The sequence below is a fragment of the Protopterus annectens genome, chromosome 2.part0 (genome assembly GCF_019279795.1).
Source record: "Protopterus annectens isolate FY-2018-M chromosome 2.part0, PAN1.0, whole genome shotgun sequence".
NCBI lineage: Eukaryota > Metazoa > Chordata > Ceratodontiformes > Protopteridae > Protopterus > Protopterus annectens.
Genome location: NC_056728.1, coordinates 1699183664 through 1699211002, shown reverse-complemented (window position 1 = coordinate 1699211002; position 27339 = coordinate 1699183664). Strand labels below are relative to the sequence as shown.

Sequence of the window (27339 nt, the reverse complement as noted above, 5' to 3'; positions counted from 1 at the left end):
GGTGTAGAATTAGACCAGTGAGACCATTCCCTGTACCTTTGTGGTGCCATTACTTCTATGTATTTCAATTGATACTTGCAGAGTTATTTCTTGAAGCTGATACACAATATGATGATGGATTGTGTTTGAGAAGGTAATAAATCTAGGGTAACATGGAATAAAAGAATGCTGCCTTAAGGGTGGGGACATTTTAATATACTAGATCATAAACTGTATTTTGAAGTGCTGTACGTTAAGATGTCAGATCTGATGTTGGTTAGAATCTATGATGTAAAATGAAATGTTATTACAAAGGTGCCGATGGGGATGGAAAAAGGATATGAAAGCTTTTTACTGGGGTGATGTACTGTGGGACAGGGGGAACCTCCATAAGACATGAAACACTTGGAATTTGTAAGGAATCTATTGAATAAAAGAATTGCACAGATGTCACAATTATGCCTTGCCAGTAAGTGAAAGAAAAACTGGTATACCAGATGAAAGTGACTGAAAGCACTTAAATCCTAGAATGACTAAGGTAATATATTGGGAACCGATGAATAAATAAAGGTGTAGCTTTCTTGGCATCAGGTACAATATAGATATGGACTACTGAGTTACTAAAAGTTAAAATATGAAGGACTGCGTAACACAGTGAAAAAGTTATGCTTGGCTGATCTTATTCAGGAGGGCCTAATGATGATAGCATAATTGTTACTGGAATCTAGATGGAAGGTACCAGAAATTAAAGGATTAGTCAGTAGAGCATATAAAGTATTAAATGATTTAGGAGTTAGTAAGATGAATGAACTAACAAAAAGGCTGGAAAAATAATGTAGGAATTTCAGTAACAATCCAGGACTATCAGAATGTAAGCCTGATGAAATGATATGCAAATAAATTGCATATCAATTGGTATGGCATCTTGCTGATGACCCTGATCTTTGTTTTTTTACCACTGTATTGATTTGCCTATTCTTCATTGATAACACTTGTTCCCCTTTGTGAGTCGCCATTTTAAAACCCACTCCCTCCATTACAGTAGCTCTCATAGCTCTCACTGTTTTTGTCCATAGTCATTGCCCTTTGAAAGCATTCTCCTGACCATCCCTTAAACCCGTAAAGTAAACCCCATGTTTGCCTGCTACACTGTATCAATTATAAACATTTTAATTCTCTTATGAAGTGCTGGTGCACAATTCCCACCCATGTTCTTTAAGTCATTAGTATATGTAGTATGATTGATCACAAAGCTAGTTTACTACAGATTGTCACTTATCAGTTGACTTTTAAATCAGGGGTATTTTATACTGAGAGAATCCCTTTAGGGTGTTTTTAGATTTGGAGAGGGCATATAACAAGGTCTCAAGAAAGCTGATTTGGTCAGTCCAGAGATGGTTCAAAGAGTTAGTGCAGGGTATGTTCAGGGACACAATGACAAAAGTGTGAACAGTGTTGGGACACACAGAGGGTTCCCAGTAGAAATGGATGTGCCTATGGGATCATCTATGTACCCACTGCTGTTCATATCACTGATGAACTGCATTAGCTGCAGCCAACTGTCACAGAGTGTCAGGGGTACTGTGTGGAAGAAGAATGCCAAAGAAGCTGAAAAGTAAGGTGTACAAAACAGTGGTGTAACCAGTACTACACTATGGTACAGACATAGCCGGCCTTAGGCATAGGCCAACTAGGCGGCCGCCTAGGGTGCCGCTCTAGTAGGGTGCAGGTAGACCAGGATGGGGGCACCAGGTGGTGTAGTGGGGTACACCATGGAGCCCTTTTGCCAAGGGCACCAGTTGATCTAAGGCCGCTCCTGGGTACAGAAACCTGGGTACTAAAGGCAGAGCAGTTGAGGAAGATAGAGGTGATGGAGATGAAATGCCTGAGATGAGTAGTAGGATGCACACTGTGGGACAGATGAAGCAAGTATGAGATCTGACTTGAAGCCAAAGTAGTTCCAGTTGCAGAGAGGATCAAAGAGACCAGATTATTGTGGTTCAGGCACGTGCAGGAAATCCAAAGTCAATTTGGTGAAGAAGATTTGGGAGAGACAGGAAGAAAGCAAGATGGGTGGCTTGTGTGAGAGAATGGGAAATAGAAAATTCATCCTAGGGATCACTTCTGTGGCAGTGCTTGACAGGGGCACAGGAAAATAATTTTATTGGGTGGCGAAAGCCAGGGAACCTTTTTGGCTAGGTTTATATAGGCCCCAGGGCCGATAGCCTAGTACCTACCTATGAACCTATAAGAAGACCTGTACCAGGGCTGACTGTTGAATAAGGTAGAAATGTGCACTGAATCTAGGGTGGTGGCAACATTTCATACAACACTTTGCATCTAGAAAAATGAGAAAAGGAGGGAGTTGATGATGATAATGAAAATATCCTTAAACTTAAAACTCACTTTTCCATCTTTGACTGGAATCCTACACTTTCATCTCATGACCCCAATCTATGCAGCTTTTATCCACTCTCTCTTACAGATCTAGAACAGATTTTCTCAGCCATTACAATACTTTAAACACAAGAAAAAAAAGCAGCAAGAAAACAGAGGTAAGGCTCCAGGCTGTACAAACGTTTATTATAAAACACAGGACACAAGCGCTTTCACCAAATAGGCTTCTTCAGGTGTACTAACATAAGGTACTTGCATCTCTGTTTATACTAATCTTTCAATTACGTCAATTAAAGTTTTTAAAGACATATTAAACTTAAAATATAATATACAGAAAAACATAAACCATGTATATATTATAAATGTATTTTTAAATGTGTTTTTATATATGTGTTTCATATACACACTACACTGTTTTTATGTTTTTCTGTATATTATATTTTAAGTTTAATATGTCTTTAAAAACTTTAATTGACGTAATTGAAAGATTTTATGTTAGGGTTATAATAATGAAAAATAATAGAGGAAAGTATAGAAAGAGTTATGAATAATAGTGAATAATAGTGAATAATAGTGAAAAGATGAGGTGAGAAAAAGCTTTGGAAAATAGAATCAAATTTTATTTTAAAATTCAATACGCTGATTGCAGGGGGATTAAATAAGGAATGTCATTGGAAGTTTCCTTTAAGATGATTGTTTTTTTTTTTTTTGCATATGTAATTGAATAATTGTTTTAAATTATGGTATTTAAGGGCTGAATGTATGAGAGAGGGTATACTCTGTAAAGGCTTAACCAGCCGAGGCGCTAGAGAAGAGTATTTTTTTGCTATAGTGTGCTCCTGCTTTGTTATTTTATTAAAAGTGAAAAAAAGGAAAGTCTTCACTGGTCTTGTCTTTTTCTGTGTGGTGACATTGTGTCATAGGCTTCAGTTTAAGATGTTTGCATGCCTAGTGTTTCATTTGGTTCAACGAGGTTTGATTGTTGGAAAAAAAATAGAAGCAGTTTATAAAACCGAGGAAAAACATAGTGAGGAATAATTGAGTGATTTCCTGTCATGAGGTAGCCATGTGGTCAAGTGACATTCTTTGTAAGAAGAGTTACATAAATGGTGCAGAGCAGTCCTATATGCAGTCAGAATTGTTCCCCCTTGTCCATGCTAGTGAGAATGTGAATTTGGTATATAAGTAGCAGGGCGTGTAGTGGATACGGTCCACCACGGGGGTGTTGGGAGGATTGCCACCCTGCAGAAGCTCTTATATAGAGCAATTTTCTGCTGATATTTTGAATGGTCTCACAGCAAGCTGACTTTCAGTGAGTAATGGAAATATTTATCACTTTCAAGGGGTAGAGATCATTGAGGTAACACTCTGTCTTTTGAACTATGGATTAGATCAAAAAATTGCATACAATGATAGCTGCATAAGCAAAATATGAAACTTGTTTAAGCACTAATGACAGAATGTCATTTATGGTGGAGAAACTTTCATTTTTAACACAGTAAAAGCATAGCTACTTACTCCTAATAACTACACAGAGGGGCAAAAAGCAAAGCACATCTGTTGTGTACCACCTATGCTGTCATTTACAAAGTTGGAACTGAAATGGATGCAACACACACACACACACACACACACACACACACACACACACACACACACACACGCACGCACACACATGCACACACATACTCAAACGTGAACATGCACATACATACTCACACAAGTGTAAAATAAATATTTTGTAAATTGCAGGGAAGTATTAAGGAACAAAATATTTATTAAACAGGGTAGACCACTGATCCACGTGGACCTTTTTCGTACTCAGTATGGGAGCAATGCAGGTAAAGTGATTTGCTCAGAGTCACATAATAGGCAAATGGAGGCTCATGGAGTCAAATCTTGAACCACAGAAAACAGCTTATTAACATCTCTGAGACTTAAACATCTTCACTAACTGCCAGACAAATACATTTGAGGAAAGCATGTAATAGGCAACAATGGGGACCGTGATGCAAGAAAAAAAAAAAAAAAACAGTATAGATAAAAATGTGATTACCAAACCATTTCACTTAAGAAAATAGATGATAAATAATCCTTCCGTTTGGCTGGACCTGTACTCTAGCCCTTATCTGTACAGAGTTTTAAAATTGGTGATATGTATTACAATGGTCATAGGACATACAAGGCTAATCAGCCCAGTGACCATGTGTGTGTCTTGCCAAGTAACCTCCCTCAAGCTTTATCACCTTTTTCAAGGTAAGTAAGGCCTCTAAGCCCCAGTGTAAATTTAAGAGTACCCATCCAGTCATCCACACTATGTTTGAAGGAAGACAAGGAGTGATGACATTTGACTTGCAGAGGAAGTCTAATTCTGGGGCAAGAAGAGATGGTAGTTGATGAAGCTATCTTTCCATCTCATTTTACACATTTCTGATTAGCTTAAGATCTCTGATTCTAGTGTAAGCTGTACTATTCAACTAACCAAGAAAAATAGGTCAAAGATAATAGAATCCACAAGGGCATGGAAAGCAAGGCACAAATTACCCCTCAGGATTCTATAAGATACAGAGTACAGAGATAAGACTTTAAGTCTGTCATGGTAACTAAGATTCTTGAAACTAGAGATTTTTCAGGCTTGGAACCTCTGTGATTGAGTGTTTTTTATTTGTTTAGTGAGGTACATGCCAAACAGCCCATTATTATCCTCTACTGGGTCTGATCAGAACTAAATATAGGGGAACAATCACTTCCTTGAATTTGGAAGAAATGCTTTTGGCAGTTAGTTGTGAAATATAGAAGGGTTTCCTGAACAGAGCAGCCACATGATGACCAAAGGAGAGGGAACTAACCATCCAGGTACCCAGATCACTAACTACTGTTTCACATAATAATTGTCTGTTTTCAATAATATAGGCTGCAAAACTTCATTGTTTCTAAAAGAGGATGTCACTACATTGTTTTATGTTTAATTTCAGTCCTACCATGCACCAAGAGTTTACTTATGCATTTTTGAAGGGAATAAGTATCTTTAGGAGTTTTGACAATTACATCCAGTTTAAAGGAGATGCAATATTTATTTTCGAGAATTGCCCCTCTCCTGTGTTTTCCAACTTTTTTAAGGCTTGTCAGCACTCGGCATTTTGAGTGACAACATTTCAATAGGCAGCTGATACCTTGGCCAAAAGATAGGCAGCAGGAAAAGCATGACCACAGTTTGGTCATATTTGATGCCCGAATGACCTTCTGAAAGTAACTGATAAAATATAAGAGGCATTATCTACTTTTTACAATGTCAGATTGTCGTGGTCAAACCTAGTGAGATTCTGATGTCATAATTAGTGATGCTGGTAATGAGGCACTCTTTAGCTTTATTGATCAGGCTCATATTGCTGATAGATCTATAGTTACCAGGGTAAGTATATGTGGTATACAAGTCATGGGGTGCTTCTTTAGTTTTTCTGTAACAAGCAATATTTTGAGACTGACCCAGGAATTCACTAAAGGCCCTCACAGTGAGACACTCCCATTTGTGACTCAGGAACGTGCTAGCCACAGTGAATCACAGTTACTACTGTGGCATGCAGATCATGGGCAATCTGCACGTCATGGTAGTAATCTGCTGTTCATGTAAGCAGTGTGAAATCCCCACTCCAATCATACATACACATGCACAAACACACACACACACACACACACACACACACACACACACACACACACACACACACACACACACACACACACACACACACACACACACACACGCACACACCATGTACACAAACACGAATATATGCACATCACAGTTCCTTTGCCTACCCCTACCCTCCTTTAGTTCCTCCCCACCTCTGTAATACTTTAATGCCATTACAGCATGTATGTATTATGCTGTGGTATCTAGAGTATCCCCACCCCACATACCTATTATATTGTCAGTGTGATTACAGCATTTTAAAGAGCCATCCAGGTGGTCTAGTGGTTCCCACAACCCCTCCATCACCCGTATGAAGTGTGTGCTATTAAGACACTTATTTCAGGTGTTCAGTAGTTCTCTCACCCCCAGATCCCTGTTGTACTAATGGTGCCATCACTTCCTGGTGTCTAGTGTATCTACCGACCCACCTCATCCCAATTGTGATGTCATTGCCAATATGGCACTTTGCACATTTCTCCCTGGTGTCCTGTGGTTCCTCCAACCCACTCAATCCTATAGCAATGTTGGTATCACTATGGAACTGTATCTCCCTACCCCTAGTCCCCATAGTAATGTTGCTGACAGTATGGCACTTTGCGCCCTCTTCTTGGTGTCCAGTGGTTCCCCAACTCCAAAACCTGGTTTGATGTTGGTGCCATTATGGCACTTCTAAATATTTAATAAACTCTGCTGTCTAGTGGTTCCCCTAACCATGTTCATGTTCAGTGGGTGCACATGGCATTTTGGCCATGTTTGATACCGCATCTGGTTTGGATGACCGTGTTGATCTACATGGCCGAGCACTTTCTTGAATTTCTAGACTGTGCAGATGGCTTCCTGGGAACAGTTTCAGGGAGACATCACATGGTTAATTAGCATATCTTTCTCCCCTCTGAACGCCTCATATGCATTCAATATGGCTGGCGTGGTGCTGCACTTCTTTTATTGGAGGACTGTGAAACATACAGTAAGGGTGCTAGCTGAATACAAAAAAGGTACTGAAATGTGTACACTGCCATGTACACATCCTAGCATCTTTATTACTCCTGAGACCTATCCACTTATTAAAGTATAACTTTAGTTTTGACTGATATGCAGCATAAATACATGCCTGATCTGTATCTCACAATGTTAGCATAAAACGCAGCCTACTTTACAGATATGAAAAAAGTCTTGGTAGATTTAGATCTTAAAAACTAGGTAGTGAATGTATTTCATATAGTGCATCACATGTACAGTTCAGCCTTGATGCGTAATGTCCTTTCTTTGAAACAGTGCTGGTTTATCAACTGTAATAGTGCTTTTATGTGCACTTACCATGTTCCAATAAGTAGTTTGTTGTACTGTAGCATCAGTGTTGAATCCACTATCCATTTCAATTTCCGGCTTTGTTTGTTTTCATCCTGGATAAAAAAATAAAATACGGGAGATTTTGTCATTTCTTATATAGCTAAGAAGGACTTCTGTGTTTCATATTAGAACTGATATCATAAACAGTACCTCATCACATTTGCAAAAGAAATAATGTGAGCAAAAATAATGCAATGCAATTCCTCTAACAGAATACCAGTTTCCTTTCTCAATATATCCATTGTTAATTATTATTATTATGCTAATCAGGTGGATGGATGGGATATGAATCATGCCAATGCCATCTAAATGGTCACAAGTTAATACTCTCTCGCCACCAAACTGGAGAAAAGTCCTGGTTGGCACCAGAGGAATGGTCTCTTGAGTCACAACAACTTACAAAAATGCAACCTGTACTCAAGAACATAAACAGAATGTGCATTTCTGCCCTGTCCACATGTTCCAAATATCCACACTGTACACATGCCACTTACATAGTTGAGTCTTAGATCTAGCACGTATGGCCCCCTTTTCACCACTGTTCCTATGAACTGCAGTGTCTTTAAATATTCTTTACCCATGACTACTGCTTTTCACATTCATTATTATTTTCATACATACACAATTCTTAGGCAAGGCTGGCAGAATGCTCCAATTTCCTATGCTTTTTCCTGGCACAGTAGTACTGCTACCACACTGAACCTCCAGCTACTTTCTGTTCTTGATTAAGCCACATACAACATTATGCACATTAATAATTTTATTGTTAGTGGGTCCAATCTAGCTAAGTGTAGACAGAAACCACATCTTGTTACAGTGGTAAGTGATAAGATAACTGTCTTCTTCAATAATAAATAGCAATAACACACACACACACACACACACACACACACACACACACACACACACACACACACACACACACACACACACACACACACACACACACACACACACACACACACACACACACACAAACATGACCAGCCAGAAGAGCTTAAAGATGAATAAAAAGTTTATTTAAGCAATATGGCAAACAGTGCACCTGCAGATAAAATATGAAAAGGAATGAGAAACTTCCCTAGTTATACCAAAATCACAGGTAGTTCAAAGGCAGAATATGAAAAGTAGAAAATTATTCAAGAATTGGAAAGCATTTAGCTATTGGATTATTTCATAATGAAAATTATTTACTCTGTATACAACAAACAGCATTAGAGGAAGCAAACAATCTTATCGTTAAACATGTATTGTATATATTATAACCCATTACATCAGTTTGTTGGAATGTTTCCATATCAGAATCAAACATTGTTTCTACTCAGCATACCAAGTACCATGAGGCTCACTAACATAGCATTCCCTCCTTAGTGCACTGACTGATAGTTTCAAGACAGAGAATTTTCTTTGCATCTCTCCTTATAAAAATGTCATATATGGTGGGAGCATGGTAATTGTACAATGCACATAAGATTGAAAGTGTGACTAGGTTTTATTATATATTAATTGCAAGATTGCAGCATCTTAGAGAATTAATTTACTCTGAGATATAGTGATCGCTGAGTTAGTGTACATAAATAATAGGGGTGAAAGGGTGCTAGAACCACATTGTTGGGCATGGGAGATAACACTTTAATTATGTTACAGCAAGTTTCAGTTTTCACTCTACTATCTAGATAGCACAGTCTGGTGTTCACACTTAAGATTGTCAAACATATGTGTCAAACATATGATATAAAGTTATGCAGGATATCATAATGTGGTTTATCTGTGAATTATGCCATTATAAAACGTTGCCTGGTCTTGAGGTGAACCCTGCTACCCTCAGTATGAAATTCACTAAGCTGTAAAATCAAAAATTGTATTATTTAGGCACTATATTAATGTGCATGAAAAACTTAAACAAACAATTTATTTTAATGGTGATATTCCATTATTGGAACAATGAAATAGGGGTTTTACTTTCATATATGTTGCTGGTCACTGGTGTTTAACTAGCATATCCTGACTGAGACATCAGAAGTGAGTAATAAATGGCCAGCCTTCCCATCTTCAGGAAGAGTGTGGGTGTTATGGCTGCACTGCTAACTTTAGGTGGTGGCTTAGTATAAAACAGGTACCATGGAAGGTAAGAGATTGCTGCATGTTATTCCTTATATGACAGTATATGTAAATTAACTGATATTCCCAACACTGCACCAAGACAGGACAGGCAGTATAGAGCAGGTGAAATATCCTTAATTGCTCTGAGCCATGACTGAAATTTCCTCATCGTTATCACCCTTATATAATTTTTATTTGTGTTTTGTTGACCAGGTTAGTCCCACTAGGCTTCTAGCCCCTTTTCAGTGAGACACAGTTTTGTATTTGTACTAACTCTTCCTGGTTCACTACAAGCACCCGAGTCACAGGCACTTGAATACTACTGTCTCACAGCCATGTCAGGCACCTTGTAGCTCACATGGTCATCTGCTCATGCTTGAACATGATTACATGTACAGGTGAGGGGCAGTAGCCACAGGGAGAGAGCAGAGCTGCTATACTTTGCCCAAGCACAATAGCCGAATTCGGGCAGGGCTAGTGAGGTCCAAAGCATGTTTGTTTATTGTGATGATGTTTCTGAGCTCTGGGTTTTAACTCTGAGGTGGATGTAGAGCAGATAGCATCATGTGAGGGCGCTCAGTTGACAGTGTCTGCGAAGCTGCCCAGCCGAAGGCTCCTGAGTAGACATTTTATATGGGCCTTATGTGGCCTGAGTGGAGGATCTGCTGGGTTTTATGAGAGGTTTTTTTGGTGGTTCTTTTTTTTGGGCATTTCTTTTCTGGATGTATTCCATTAAGGGGTCTAATGAGGGATGAGTACAGTGGGACAATATGGATTCTATAATGGGTCTAATGAGGGATGAGGATGTGACATTGTCACCCTGAAAATTGTTTCATGGGGTTGTTGACATCAGAGGTGTTTCCTTAAGGTTTGTGGCGATGTGTGAGACCACTGTCCACCTGTGTCCCTAAGTCTCTTATGGTCCTTTCTGTGTTCAGTGTGTCTGTGTTTAGTCATGTTTTTTCATATTTGTTTTTTGGGATATATGTTTTTTCAAATTTTTAATTCATGGATCTTGGTTTTGAGGCTGGGCATTGCAATAACATCTATGGTTTTGAAGGCATTTTTTGTACAATGTATCACATCATTTGTAATCATTAATAATGGCTCCCAGTTTGCAGTCATCTGCCCAGTTTGCAGTAGAGTGCAAATAGTGTTGACCTGTAAGTCCCAAGAAGTTGACCTGTACAACTGAACTTCTGACTGTAATGCAAGCCTTGTCACTGGCTGGGGCTGGGTTTGGAGTTTGCTTCCTTGTACTTAGCTTCTTCAGGTTCTATTGGAGTCGGCTTTAGGGTTTATGCCAGTGAATATAATTTGCCAACTTAGTAAGTTTATCTATGGATATTCATGAGGTGGTAGTGGGTCCAAAGGATAGGGGTCTCAAGGATCCTGTGCCTTGACCTTGGCAATGTCTCCATGGACTGAGAAGTCAATCAGGTTCAGGAAAGGTCAATCAGGTTCACGGCCCTTCTCATCAGACAAAAGGGGAGGGTCAGGTTCCCAAACTTGGTGTTTGGTTGTTTGAAGGTTTATAATGTCTTTCCATATACGCCTCTGATGCCCTTGCAGATAAATGCTTTGCGGGACTGATGGATCAGGTTTCCGGGTAGGATCCGGTGGGATCCGGGATCCATTGGGATAACTGTAGCTCATGACACCCCAGTGGGCAGCAAAACCTGAGGTGAGGCTGAGGTTTGGTGGTACAAGGTGAGGTGCCAGTGTAGTTCATAGTTCATGTAGTCATTCATGTGGTACACATGTGGTGTGTTGGATGTAGTGCTGGATGCTGTGTTCTTAGAGTTAGTTTTGTACCTTGTACCTGTGGGTTCTTATTACTGGAATTTGGCAATTGAGAGGGATTTGAGAGGAGGATTGAGGGGGCACTGGGGGTAATTATCTGATCGATCTGCAAGGATAAGGACCTCCTTTTTTAGCTCCATTCTGTTTTAGCTTTTTTCAGAACAGATCTGAGCATTGCCATTCATTTCTTAGTTATAGAATAGAATGCTTTTGTTTTTCTTTTTGGTTCTTTGAATTTTATTTTCGTAACTAGCTTTGGAGGATTTTATGAGGCATCTCAGTTTCTTACTCTGGCTGGTAAAGGGATTTTTTTGCATCCTGGGATTTTCCTCTTTTCTGCAAAAGTTTCTTCCTTTTGTTGTAAAGTGTGATGTCTGTGGGGAGGGAGTTGGGGGTAGGATTGCAGGTTAGGGGGTTAGGCAGTAATTGGGAGGGGGATTTAAGTTTAGGGAGGGGGAGTTTTAGGTTTAGAGAGTGGAAGGTGAGTTTAGGCTTAGGAAGTAGTTGTGGACTTTAGGTTTAGGAAGAGGGAAGGGAGTTTTTATAGTTAGGGAGTGACTGAGGACTTTAGGTTTAGGGAGGGAGGAATGGAGGTTTAGGTTTAGGGGGCAATTCAGGGCATTAGGTTTACAGAGGAAAGTAATGTGGTTAGAATGTCGCAAACTACCAACACATGAGCACTTCTAGAAGACCTGACTTTCACTCTTTCCTTTGTTGAATTGGGGGAATCCAAAATGAAAGAGAATGAATGAGAGGAAAATGTTCCAAACAGAAAATTTGGAAAATACTATGGATATTTCTACCAAGGTTACAAAAACTGAAATGGCTAAAGAAATGGATGTAACAGATTTTGAGGAAGACAGACTGTGAACTCAAATAATGTTAAAAGCAGAGCCTGAAAGTCCAGAGAGTGCCCCAGAAATCTGTGGGAGAAATGATGTAGGGAATCACTGTAATATGTAAGAGAAGGAGTACTGTAGCCTGTAAGAGAATCAAAACTAAAATCAAAATGCAGACCTGCACAGAGCTTCCTGATACAGAGGGACACAGTAAAATAATGACAGATATTCAGATAGCTTCAGGAAGTGCCACAGATTGTCAAGAGGCCCAAGAGGATTAAGCAACAATTAAATCCAGAGGGATGAGAGGATCTAAAGTAAGTCAAGATCATAGGATAATAGGATCATAGGAAGTTACTAGGTTAATGGCCCTAAGGCCCTTACCAGCCTAGCCAAATTCTTAACCTATTGCCGCTGTCCAAGAGGGACACAGGTGGAACCCCCGGGGTGAATTTACAGTCAACCATCCAATCGTTCAGACTGTGTTTGAAGAGAGCCAATGAGGTGCTCTGTTTGACATGAAGTGGAAGTCTGTTCCAAAGGTGTGGTAACCTCTGGGAGACATCTCTGTCCCTCCAGCAGATTTTACTAATATCACATACCAGATTAAGGTCTTTAGAGCGAGTAAGCCGTGTACCATTTGACTTTCACAAATGAAGCATTCCCAATAAAGCAGGGTGAGAGATTGCCTTATATGCAAGGCAGAGATCACCTCTGAGTAGTCTGTATGAAACAGAATAAAGTGACAGTAATTTCAAACAATCCCCATATGACAGATGGAGAAGATCTTGAATTTTCCTTGTTTGTGGTTTCTCCAATTGCTGCAGGTGCTTAGCAAGGTATATACCAAAAGGGTAGCTGTACTCAATTATTGGCCTGATAAGGGAAGAGTACAGGGAGGTAATAACTTCTTTTTTTTCTGGAGCCAATGCCCTTACTTATGAGATGAGCAATATAGAATCTCCTTCTTACCACTGTGGAGATATGGTAGTCAAAGGTAAGTTTGCTGTCAACATGTGTGCCCAGGTCTCTCACCACTGAGTGCTTACTTAAGGTGTTGCTATTGATGTGGTAGTTAGCAGGAACATTGCTTTTACTAAAAAGAATGGTAATATTTTTTTTTGTATTGAGTTTAAGGCAATGACTTTGGCACCAATCATTTGTGTAAGACCCTCTTGTAGGATGTTGACCAGGCAGCAGAAGGACTCACATTGCAGCAGTGGCAGGATTAGCAGGATTGTTGCCAGTCTCCCTCCCCAACAAATTGAATCAAGCTGTGGTTTATTCATCAGGGTAAGGTTCCTGGACATTATTTTCTGGGGAGATAAGGTTATTAAGCCAGTAGGCATCACAGTTCCAGATATAAGGGCAATAACACATTTAGGTGAGGAGCCCTTTTTGATATTTTATTTGAAACAGTAGCAGCTATGAATAAAGGCATTAAATTTGTATGAAAAAAAGAAAAGATAAGGATTTGCGAAACTTCTTAATATCAATCTAGCCAGTGTTTAAAAGAGACGATGTTTTCTTAGACTGTCAAATTATATATTGCGAAGTGTGGACATAAAATGCTTGATGAATATTGTAAAAATGCTGTGAATGTTACTAAGAGTTTGGACTCTGTTGGGATTTGAAGAGGTTGTTAGGAAGCCAAAGCACATAGAAAATGGCTGTATACTGCTTGTAGAGTGCAAACTGGATAAGTCTGTATTTGCTCAAGTTCAGCTCCATGAAGTTGACCTCCCTAATCATTATTTTCAGTGGAAAATCACAGCCTGTGTGGTTTCTAACTGGGACCAGTAATGATTCCTTTCTTTTTGTAGATTTCTCACTTCATCCTCTGCAACCATGGGGTTGGCATATATATAAGTTTGGAGGTATAGGCAGCTTTATTCTACACATCAGAAGTGCAGGAGGGCTTGCCCCACCCCAAGTAAAAAAAATGCTGTGGGCAGAGAGTGGGAGGAGGTTGGGGTGTAGATTAGGGCAGCGATCATGAAGGGATTTTAGGTTTAGGGAGAGGGAAGGTAGTTTTAGGGTTAAGGACAGAGAGAGGAGTTTTATGTTTTGCATAGGGTTGGGTTTTGGGTGAACTAAGTATTTAAGTAAGATCAGGATAATGGGAGTTAGGGCATGTGCAGTTTTGATCAAGTGGCGGCAAACAAGTGTGTCATAAGCTACAAGTATTCAAACACATGTAGTGGACCCTTTTGTCTATATACCAGGTATAGTATGTGTGAAACTATCTGGCAACCAAAGAAATGGCATTTGTTTGGGCAGAGCGGTAGTTAATGAGTATGTGCCCCTCCAAATGCCGCAAAACATGTTCAGAATGATTACGAGTGATACAGGGAAATATTGCCAGCCCAGCTATCTGGAATTTTGTAAATAATTCTATGTCATTTGTGAATATTGACATGATTTATACAGAACTGTATGTTATGTACTGAGCTAAAATGTAAACATAGCATGCACTGCTTTCTTAGAACAGAAAATAAGCTGAAATTAGATTGCTTTATGATTGTGTTATAAAAGTTCTCTCTCAGTTTCAGTATAGCAAACACAATGTCTAGAGCTAGAAGTTTTGTATTGTCAGAAAAGTAATTACTAGGTTTAAAATGTAAAAAGTGTTTTATTGCTTTATGACTTCCTAGCAGCTGCACAGTTCTAAGAGATATGTGTTTTTAACACAGATATGTTAAATTCTGTTAGTTTCTGTTTTAGCCTGGGAACTGAAGACAGGTGACAAAAAGTAATGTCATCCAACCTAACCCAGCAGTAATATTTGATATTGATTTAAGAACTCTCTCAGAGAGAGACTGGGCATTTTGTATTTTGTCTTGGACCTAGCAAGAATATCCACTTACTATCATCATCTGCACTTGCCTTGCTCTGTAAGTAGGTTCTTAGGGCATAGATTCAGATAGAAATATAGTAAAGATTAGTTTAGATATTTTATTTATTTATTTGAGACTGTCCTGCAATGCTGTTTTAAATACTTCCTGTGATTTTGATCTCTGAAGTTACTGTGTTGAGTTACTGAGTATTGCCTTGTTCTTTTATTATTTATTATTAAATATATTTAAACCTGTCTGATAAGAGTGGTTGGTGGCAGTTGAAACTACCTTATAGTCTGGGCAGAAGGGGTATAGCTAGTAAACCTGTGCCAGCATTTCCCATGAATATATATGTGTGCGTGTGTGTGTGTGGTGTGTGTGTGTGCGTGTGTGTGCGTGTGTGTGTGTGTGTGTGTGTGTGTGTGTGTGTGTGTGTGTGTGTGTGTGTGTGTGTGTGTGTGTGTGTGTGTGTGTGTGTGTGTGTGTCAGCTACATAGGCAGGGACACAAAGCACTGGTTGGACAGTGAGGGTGCTGGAGGTCTTGGCTTGGCCACTCAGCTGAGATCTCAACCCTATAGCTGTGCCAGTGGGGAGTGTTATTGGGGATCTGGAGAAAAAGGGAGAAACCAGCCCCAGACTGACTGTGGTCTCTATGTGCTCTTAAGGGAAATTGCACTTTACTGTGTGTGTACTTGTCATCTTCTCAGTGTGTAAATCCCCTAACTCTTGCCACTGGTGAGGATTGAGGCTCCTGGGCCAGTGCTGGGGTGTCACAACATGTTAAAAAGGGCTTGTCCTATGTGCATGAAATGCAAAAAAGAAGGACATGGTCTAGGTGATATAATGTACAGTAAAATAAATTAAAACTGTTGAAAAAGAAAATTAATATACTGTTGATGTGTTTCATGATGAAAGGTTAGATGAAAGTATAACAGAAAAATGGTGGAGATATGGTGGTAGGGAGAACTAAAATACAAAAAGGTGATGAAAGAAGTGTTGTGACAAGCACTAAATAGTACACTTTACAATGGAAGGAGAGAAAATAGATGGAGAAGCAACTTTTGAAGTAGAAGCATTAGAAACTATAAGAAAAAGAGTAACCAAAAGAAGGAGAGTAAAAACCAAGAAAACTCAAGAAAAACAAAGTTATTACATGAAATATACGCTCTGTAAAGTTGGGAAATGTGAATGTGAACAGTTTAAAAGCTGAATTAAGAAGGTTAATAGTTTTAGAATGGTCAAAAGCACACGCAGAAGATATATACTTGTGTGTGTGTGTGTGTGTGTGTGTGTGTGTGTGTGTGTGTGTGTGTGTGTGTGTATATATATATATATATATATATATATATATATATATATATATATGACTGTAAGCACGTTTCAAAGTAAAACAGAGGACGTTTTCAACACAAATGTAGTGGCAATGTGCTATGGAATATGTCTCTAAAAAAAGTACTAGTACACACACACACACACACACACACACACACACACACACACACACACACACACACACACACACACACACACATAGAATATACCCATTCAGAGAGGGTACACCATATGTGACTGTGAAGTAATCACATAAATATGATGGCCACATTGCTCATTGACAGATACTACCCCCAACAACCTATATCAGTTATCATATGGTTCATATGAAAATGCTAACAAAGAAGCAATCGTAAAGACACACTATGAATATCCAGGACAAGCTCCAAACTGGCTCACTATTTATGATAATTAAACATATTGCATATTGGCTGGTTCACATAGTCTGGCAATCAGCAATCTGGTGTAATGGTAAAGCAGTTGAAGAAATGCCATTAGCAGATTTCAAGAAGTATATAAAATGATCTCCACAACAGTAGCTAGGGAGTTCTCTGACCAGAAGAAATTCCAAACCACTTCCAGGGTGTCCAAGGCATCCAGACTACATATACAGTACTTATTCTCCAAGTAAAAATTACTTTGTGAAAACATAGCAAGCAGCTTGCGGGGAATTCTAACAACTCCGGTGCACTTTCCTAAATGTAAATGGGCAGATGTATTTTTTTCTTTCTGCCTATAATGTAAACTTGCAGTGGGCAATCACATAACACTATAAGGCAAAAAGCACCTTGCAAAGTAACATGGTTCCAGTGCTTGAAAAAGGCAAACTTGTTAAAACAGACTTCCCACATAGTGAACAATCTGCTGTAGCACAGAAACATCAAAATGAAATAGGAGGCCTCTTAAACGTTAACATTCATGCAGAATTATACAATAATGTCTTATTACTATTGAAAAACAAGCACGCCAATTGGACAGCTCAACCAGTGTGCCTGTTGGAAATTGAGCATACACCAATAGAAGAAAGTATGGCTACTGAAGCACCATTGATCAACCAGAGTTTCTATTGGCAACAGAGTTTCTGTTTACTCTGTCACTTCTTCTGCACTGCACTGATGTCCTGTGCAAGCAAGGGAATGCAGTTCCAAAATGCATGCCCAGTACATCAGTATAGGGAAGACAATGCAGAAGAAGACAGAAAAACTACTGATGCCAGAACACAAATGTCCAAAGATTCCTCAATTTTCTCAATGCAAATGCCTTGGAACAGCTAGTCGATACCCCCAAAAGAGGTGATAATATCTTGGACTTGGTATTAATCAACATGAGTAACCACTGCAGCACCCCTACAGTATCATCCTCCCTGGTAAGATCCAACCATAAAGCGGTCACTTTCAAAGTCACCCCTGACTCTCTAGCTAGGGTCAAACAAAAAAACTTCTCTAAAGCTGATTACAACCTCCTGAGGGATGGTATAAACAGCTTCACAACCCCCTCCTCCCACTGTAGGAACTGGCACCCATGTCCAAATCTACACCAAAGTACTATACGAACATTTATATAGATGCATGGAATCATCCTCTGCAAGGAAGAGTAAACCTGTCTGGTGGACATCTGCAATAAATAAACTGTATAACAAAAGGAAAAAATTGCTGTCCAGTACCAAGAAGGAGCAGGTGCCCAATTGGAAGCAATCTCTCCTTAGCCTAAACAAGCAAATAAGAGGAAGAGTGAAATCCTCTAAAGCCAACTTTGAGTCCAAATTGGCTACATCTACTTGAGACATTCATAAGGCCTTCTTCAGATATGTCTACAATCTCAGAGGAAGCACCCAGATCTGTTCAGAGCTGGTGGTCAAGAACAATACATACACAAATGCTGTAGATATAGCCAACCTACTGGCTGACAGATTCAGTGAAAACTTCACCCTGTCCCCCCATCAGTAAATCAGGACATCCCCAGTGCCTGTCCCTCTCCCCTTATCTCTAAGTAACAGGTCATCACTGCCCTCTCAAAGGCAAAAAATACAGCCTCCATGGGACCGGATAACATCCCAGGCTGCATCCTACATGAACTCAGGCATGAACATGCAGCACCATTAGGCAACCTATTCAACCAAAGCCTGAGTACCGGCTTTGTCCCAGTCGAGTGGAGGACAGCCACTGTCATCCCTTTATACAAAGGTGGAGCATCGTCTGATCCAGGAAATTATAGACCCATCAGCCTAACTAGCCTGATCTGCAAGGCCATAGGTTCATAGGTTCATAGGTAGGTACTAGGCTATCAGCCCAAGGGCCTACGTAAGCCTAGCCAACAAGGTCCCCTGGCTTACGTCACCTAAGAAAGTTATTTTCCTGTACTACTGTTGAGCAGAGACACAGAAGTGATCCCCGGGGTGTATTTCCTATTTCCCATCCACTCATCTTGAAGAGTGCTGATGAAGAGCTTTGCTTGACATAGATGGATAGCCTGTTTCAGAGTATGGGAAGTCTCTGGGACAGGAATCTATCCCTCCAATATTGTTTATTGTGGTGACAAGGTTTATGTCCCTAGAGCATATAGCTCGGAGGGATTGGGATTTCTTTAGGTTTAGCATGTCCAACAGCTCTGGGTTTGACATAGCTTTATATGTTAGGCAGAGATTACCTCAGAGTAGGCGATATGCTACGGAGTAAAGCTGGAGTTTTTGAGATGGTCAGTGTAGGGCATTTGTTTGAGGCCAGTAATCCTCTTTGTGAGGTACTTCTGTGGCCTTTCCAGCTGCTGCAGATGTCTTGTGAGGTACATTCCAAAAGGGGCATTGTACTCTATAATGGGTCTAATGAGTGTTGAGTAGAGGGGAACAATTACCTCTTTTTTCCTGGATGAGAACCCTTTTATGATGAGGTGTGCCACATAGAAGGACTTCCTGACTACTGTGGCAATGTGACTATCAAAGGAGAGACTACTGTCCACCTGGGTCCCAAGGTTTCTTATCACACATTTGGTGTTAAGTAGATTGCTGCCTATGTGGTAGTTCATGGGTACAGAGTTTTTACCAAAGGGGATGACACTGCACTTTTTGGCATTGAGCTTGAGGCCATGGCTCTGACACCAGGCATCTGTCTCAGCGAGGCCTTTCTGTAGGATGTCCACATCATTTGGGGACTTGACTATGGCTCCAAGTTTGCAGTCATCTGCGAATTTTGTTAGCCAGAGGCCTTCTGTGTTAGCCTGTACTTCAGAGAAGTAGATACCAAACAGGAGAGGTCCCAGGACTGAACCCTGTGGTACTCCACTTGTCACTGGTTTGAGGTCAGATTTGGAGTCTGCAACTTTTACAGTGTGGGTTCTGTCAGTGAGCCAGTTGGCAACCCATCTTGTAACATAGGGATTTATACCTAGTTTAGTGAGTTTAGTTATAATTCCAGAATGGGGGATGGAGTTGAAAGCCTTGGCGAGGTCAAGATAGGCTGTGTGAACCACCTTACCCTAATTTACGGCTTTGGTGACTGCCTCAAAGAAGTTGATCAGGTTCAGGAGGCATGATCCGCCTTTCACAAACCTGAACTGGGTGGAATCCAGAGTTTGGAGGTTACCAATGTCTTTGTTTATGAGTTCCATGATGATACGTTCCATGGCCTTGCAGACCAAGCTTGTCAGGCTAATAGGGCGATAGTTCCCGGGATCAGTGGTGGCTCCCCCTTTGTGGAGTGGGATAACTGTTGCTGTGTGCCATTCAGTGGGCACAAAGCCTGATGTGAGGCTATTATTGAACATGGTGCTTAGGTGGGGAGCCAGTTCATTCTGAAATTCATGTAAAACGCAGCCTGAGATGTTGTCAGGTCCCATGGATGCTGTGTTTTTGGCTTTAGAGAGTGCAGCTTTTACCTGTGTAGTTGTAATTACAGGGACTTTGCATTCTTCCTGTATAGATATGGGCCCTTTAGGGGTTGGGGGGGTAAAGTTAGCACAGAACCTATCTGCCAGGATGTTGGCAATATCAGTTGGCTCAGTAATTTTCATGCCGTTGTTCTGTAACTCAGAGCAGATCTGGGTGTTGCCCTTGAGATTCTTGACATAGCTATAGAATGCTTTGTGGTTGTCCTTAGAATTAGTAGTGATTTTGTTTTCATAGCTAGCTTTGGAGGATCTTATAAGGGATCTCAGCTTCTTACTGAGGCTGACCAGGGAGCTCCTCCACTCATGGGATTTTACTCTCTTTTGCAACAGTTTCTTCCTTGTGTTGTACAGTTTGTTTATGGCAGGGGACCACCAGATTGGCTTCTTTTTTTGCAGGATAGCATCTTGGTTCTGTTAGGGATTGCACGATCCATGCACTCGTGTAAGTGTTTATAGAGTACATTTGTGTAGGATTCAGCAGTTATAACTGTATTGTCCATCTGCATGGGTGTCATGAAGTTCACCACTTCTGTCTTAAGAAGCATGAAGTTGGCTTTGGAGAATTTTTTTACTATGGTTTCCTTAATGGGGGCTGGGGGCGGGATGTGGATATCAAGGATGATTAGCTTATGGTCGGATCAGACCAACAAGAAGTTGACTTCAGGTGTGGAACACCAGTCACTCATGATGGTAATGACTAGGTCTAGGATAATGTTGCCCCTGGTGGGGGTGTGGATAAATTGATCCAGGGCATTGGAGTTTATGAATTCCAGAAAGCGTTGAGCTAAGGAGTTGGTACACAAGTAGTTTTCCCAGTTAATGGTGGGGTAGTTGAAGCTGTCCATTATTAGGGTGTCTGGTTGAACCCTAATATTTTCCAGTACATCAAGAAAGGAGGAGTGGGAATCCTGGGGCATGGTGGGGGATCTGTAGCAAGCTAAAATTTGGATTGCAGTTTTGCCCAGAGTTAGTTGCACTTGGATAACCTCGGATGCATTATGCTGAGCAACTAGCCTGGAGGTGTGAATATCCTTAATGAATATGGACACACCTCCACCTTTGATGTTTCGGTCCAGATTATATGACCGAAAAGTGTGGTATGAGTTATAGCCTGGTAGTATAGGGGTGCTCTCTGGAGCCTTGAACCAGGTCTCAGTCACTGCACAGATATTGATGTTCTCCATTTTAAGGAGTGCCTTGAGTGAGTGCATTTTGAGATTTAGACTTCTAGCATTGAGTAGCATTACCCTCAGTTTTTGCTTGCCTATTCCTGTTATGGTGATGAATTTGTCATTTGAACCTTGCCTAAAAAGGCACTATGGGGCAGCAACAGCCTTAGCCAGTATCTAGAATCCCAGGGGCGACAGGTGCAGGCCATCTCTGGCAAAGCATCGTGGTCTGTTGACCATGTCATCACAGGCAGACAGATACTGGATTCCCTTAGAATGACACCAGAAGCTTAGCCAATTGTTGAATTCAATCATTTTGTCCTTGTACTGTGGTATCATTCTGGGCGATGGCAGAATGCTATTCAGGGCTAGGGTCATACCTGCCTGGGCTACAAGATTGGAGAGCACTTCCATGTCTCTTTTCATGTAGTCCAGAGAGGTACGTCTCCGGTCATTCACACCAACATGGACAATGACAGAGTCATATTTGTACTTGTTGTGGAACGGATTACCATGGACTTCATTAACAGGAACATTGGCAACCTCCAAACACTCAACATCACAGAGTTTGACTTTGTCAAGGGGAGGTATTGTCTGTTAAATCTGGTTGACTTCTTTGAGATAGTCACCAAAGCCATGGACGAGGGGAAGATGGTGCACACCACCTACCTTGACCTGGCCAAAGTCTTCGACACTATTCCCCACTTGGGCATAGAAGATAAACTCTCTCAACTAGGCATCAATCCATATGTTATCAGACAGGTAGTAAACTGGCTCACTGATAAAACCTGCCTAATCAAAATAGGGGAAGCCACCTCAAGCAGTAGAACCGTAACAAGCAGCATACCCCAGGGTCGGTCTTGGGGCCTCTGCTATTTGGGATATACTTCTCTGAGGTGCAGGCCAAAACCAGTGGGCTATAGCTGACCAAGTTTGCAGATGACTGCAAGATGGATGCAGTCATCAATTCCCCAAGTGATGTGGACATCCTCCAATAGGGTCTCACCCAAACATATGAATGGTGCCAGAAACATGGCCTCAAGCTGAATGCCAAAACATGCATCATCATCCCCTTTGGGGAGAGTGATGTCCCCACATTTTATCACATTAATAACAATGTCCTAAGTACACAACTAGTAGGGAGGGATTTGAGCACCCAGGTTGATAGCAACCTCACTTTTGACCACCATGTTGCTTCCATTGTATGGAAAGCTTTCTACATGGAACACCTCATAAGTAAGGTTATCTCATCTAGGGAGAAAGAGGTCATAACATCTCTGTATTCTTCCGTTATAATGCCAATTATTGAGTACAGTGCCCCCTTCAGCATGTACCTCACAAAGCACATGCAGCAGCTGAAGAGACCACATAGGTTCCTCACCAGGAGAATCCAGGGCCTCAAACATCTATCCTATACAGATAGGCAAAAAGCCCTGTCCCTCTACTCGGTTTCATACAGACTCCTCAGAGATGTCCTCTGTCTGGCATACAAAGCAATCTCAGACCCCGTATTGATGGGACTGCTGCATATCTGCAAGTCAAGCTCCACTCAAGCAACCCGTACACATGACCTCAACATGGTCTGTGATATAAATAGGACTTGTTGGCAGCACAGATTTGTATCCCAGAGACTCCCCCATCTGTGGAATAGACTCCCTCTCCATGTCAAGAAGAGTACTTCATTATCTCTTTTTAAGTGCAACCTGGATAACTGGATGGGAAACAGAAAATACACCCCTGGGATTCCACCTGTGTCCCTGCTGGACAGGGGCTCTGGGTGCTGACTTGTCTAAACATGGGCTAAACTCTTGGCTAGGCTTATAAGGGCCTCAGGGCCAATAGCCTAGTAACCTCCTATGATCCTATATTCCTATGATCCTATGCCCTTATACAAATACATTATTTAATAAAGGTAAACAATTTCTTTCTCAAGTACTGTCATTGTATAATAGCAATAATCCACTCCTTTTTGTGGGTATATCAGGATTTGCCCACGGTTGCCTTTGTTTAATCACTTGAGCTTCACTCTTGTGTTCAAACCACACCAGCCATGGGTATATCCTGATATTTCCACACATAGTCATGGATTATTGCTTAAAATATAACAAACTGAGTTTAGTAGCAAACTAAAACAAGTGCCCAGAACTTACAGTTCTGGTGGGCTGATAAGATAAGCTGATGACATGAGTTTACTTTTTCACCTATAAGAACACAACCTATCTTTATCTTTGGACTTCACCAACAAAATGCATATGCAGTGAGATTAACTAATACACAGTGTTACAATGATAATATTCCTCTGTAGATAAAAAGAATGAAATTATCTATGGAAATCTTAGACAAATTAAAGCAGTACAAACTTCAAGCTAGCCGAGAAAATGTGAACTTTTAAAGACACATCCTGTAGTAGGCACGTAATTAACAAAGGCGGCTTACAAAATCACCAGAGGGGATGCATTAGGAATCAGAATGCACTGTAAATGTCTAGCTCAATTAAACTACTGCCTCAGATTTTTAGCAGACATCTCAATGGGTTTGCAGTTATTAAATGTAACATTAAATAATGGGTCTACATGGACATTGTGGGATAGTCCAAACCACATGTCCTGAACATTACTAATATTTGTAAACTGCATTAAGTAAAGCTTTTAGAAAATGTCACAGACTCTTATGCAACTGGTAAGTGGGTCCTTTCATAGTTTTGTCATTTTGTACTAGGCTAACTGCCTTTGCAGGCTATTTTAAGCCTAGCCAAAGTTCCTGTTTAGTGATTGAAATTACCTATTCTGCTTAGTGTATAGATTAACTTTACCCATTTGTGGACTATATTTATATTACCGCTAGTAATAATAACTGAGATTATATGATAGATATTTAGAAATGCCCCAAGCGTGGGTTAAAAACATTTAGGAACTGCCTCTGCCCATTAGTAGTATGGAGAGAGCCCTGGGGTAACTTTTTCTATTACCCATCCATTGAGCCAAGTTGTGCTTAAATTTGGACAATATGTTCCAGATCAATGATCTCCTCTGTGAGATATTCCTATCCCTCCAAACTGTTCTGTTCATGTTGCAGAACAAGTTTATTTACTTGGACTGAGTATTTCTAATATTGTTTAACTTGCTCATGTATAGTAGGCCTGTCAGTACTGGTTAGAGTATGCTTTCTACGCCAGGTACAGGTCATCTTTCAGCAGTCTGTAAGAGACCTAGTATAGTGACAGGACTTTTAGGCAGCCCATGTAGCCTACATGACGTAGGGCAAATTGTTTAAGGCTAGTATTATTTTTGTAGGGTACCTCTATAGGCATTTCAGCAGTTGTATGTGTCTGGACAGACACATGCCAAAGGGGACATTATACTCAATGTTTGGTTTTATGAGGGTTGAGCAAAGAGGGACAATGATATCCCTGGACCTGGAAGCAATCCCTTTGTTAATGAGCTATGCTATATAGAAGGATTTCCTTGCTACACTGGACACATGTTGTTTGAAAGTTAGGTCACTGTCCTCATAAGTTCCTAGATTCCGAACAACTGGGAGTTATCAATGTGGTAGTTCACTTTAGACACACAACTTCCTTAAGGATATGGTAATGCATTTTTTTGCTGTTTAGCCTTAGTCCATGATTCTGGCACCATTTATTTGTTTGAGACAAGCCTTTCTGCAGGATGGCTAAGTCTTTTGAGGATTCAATAACTGCTCCTAGCTTGCTTTTATCTGCAGACTTGGTCAGCCAGAGCCCCTTAGTATTGGCTTTAACTTCTGAGAAGTAGATGACAAACAGGAGAGGTCCCAGTACCGAGCCATGAGGGACTCCACTGGTAACTGGTCTTTCAGTGGAAGTAGCTTCTCATATTTTGATTTCCTGAGTTCTATCTGTGAGCCAGTTGGTGATCCAGCAGGCAGCATTGGGGTTTATTCTTAGTTTATTTAGCTTTTCTACTATGCCTGAGTGGGAGATTGTGTCAAAAGATTTAGCCAGGTCAAGATAGGTGGTGTGTATCATTCTATCTTCATCCATTGAATTGTGACCTTAAAAAAGCCCTCCGGACTGAGTAAGCATGACCTGAGTTTGTTGAACCCAAATTGAGATGGGTCCAGTGTTTGGAGGTTCCTTGTGTTCTTATTGACTAATTTCCTAATAATTCTTTCCATGGTTTTGCATATGAGGCTGGTCAGGCTTATGGGCCTATAATTTCCCAGAGTATATGGAGAGCCCTCATTTATGCAGGGGAATAACTGTTGCTGTTCTATAGTCACTTGGCCCAAAACTTGTATAGGGGCTGAGGTTAGACAGTATTCTTCAGGGTGTGGCTAATTCGTGCTACATGCTATTCATTATGCAGTATTGAATATTGTCAGGACCCATTGATGCACTATTTTTTTTTGCTTTTGAAAGTGCTTTCAGGATTTGGTCTTATGAAATAGGTGGGAGTGGGTTGGGTATGGGTATTTCATGTGTTGTAGATGGGAAGAGAGTGAGGTAAAGATTAAGCTGAATTTGTCAGACAGAAGGTTAGCTATATCAGCTATCAACCTAGAACAAAGGGAGGGTGGCCTAATAGTTAAGGTGTTTGCCTTACAAACACAAAGTGCAGGATTTGAGTCTCACAAGGGATAATTGGCTAGGCTTAAAATGGCTCACAAGGGCAGTTAGCCTAGTACTAACCTATGAACCTATGTAGTCAGTGTAATTATCTGTTTATCTGATCCAGGAACAAAAATGGTATTTCTCTACAATATCACAGCAGAATCGTATTTAAGTGCTGGATGAAAAATATGCTGGAGAATAGTTGCAGTTACATATGACTTAGATGTTTGCTTTGCCCACACACAGTGGCATGCAAACCCTTAAAACTGTAAAGTCTCTACTAAGACCCAAACAGCAATTTGTAGTAGTGAAAAAAGTTGTCCAGTCTTGGACTAGTGCTATGTGTATTTGTGATGCATTATCTGTGAAAAAGATCAGATAACGATGTAGGAGCAGAAATACCTTATAACCTAGAGGGTTCAAGAGTTTAAAAGTGAGACAGGTGATTTTCATCTGGAATGGCAATGAATGATGCTGCCATTCATGGTTCTTGCACAGAGGCACTGGGGAGAGGGTTCCCAGGTGAGCTTATAGGTGCAGACGACTGTGCTATTTGTAATCTTCTCTACTGAATTATCACTTCTGTGTTTTCTCATATTCTCAGAGCAAACAGTTAAGCAGTTCTCACTCTAATTCTGGGTTCTTCTGGCACAAGAACAAAGAAGGAATTCTGCTGCTGGATGGCTTGGACCTCAATACTATAAGCAGAAATGGAAGCAGTTTTCCTAGACCAAACACAAATACAGCCTTTGTGTACTGTAAAAGGTTATATTTCTGCATAAATATTTGTTTCCTTCTTCTCTTTCAGAGTAAGTGTTCTCCAAAACTCTGATAGAAGGAAAAGGAGAAGGGAACACAAGGTCTAACAGTTAATATATTTTCTTCAGCAAAGCTGACTTTGGTTCAAAGTCCATTTTAGTGATGACTTCAGAGATTGCCCTTGAACTTACACTGAAGCTGCCTGGACACAGTTTAAAAAGGGATGCCTCTACTGAGAAATACTGTTTAGCTGTTCTTCCATGAAATGTTTAACAAGGTGTCAAAACAAAGAGAAATGCAATTTTATAGTTAAGCTCTTCACAGATTACCACCACTAACGTTGTATTTTATAAATATGTATTCTTCATAAAGTCTGTAAAATGAAACAACCTAGAACATATGTCCTTAGCTGCACAGGCCTTAAAACAGAAACAACCTGAAAAAAAATGATGGGAAGCATTATGTTGTGTAAAATAAATATCTAGTCTAGACAGTTTTGCAAACAATGTCATTAATGATCTTTTGATACCCAGGAGACACAGTCTCAATTCTACCTTGAGAAAGAAGCCAGCTCAACAGAAGGTTAATTCCCTGAAGATGAGG

The 27339-nt window shown here is 40.4% G+C and overlaps 1 protein-coding gene across 1 annotated transcript in view; it reads right to left on the bottom strand.

Annotated features, from left to right (window-relative positions):
* Positions 1-27339, bottom strand: part of LOC122793773 (WD repeat-containing protein 49-like) — a 630038-nt gene that overhangs the window by 496538 nt on the left and 106161 nt on the right. The window contains exon 4 of the mRNA XM_044061963.1: positions 7388-7473. Within this exon, the coding sequence (XP_043917898.1) occupies positions 7388-7473 (86 nt within the window). The remainder of the gene's footprint in view (positions 1-7387; positions 7474-27339) is intronic.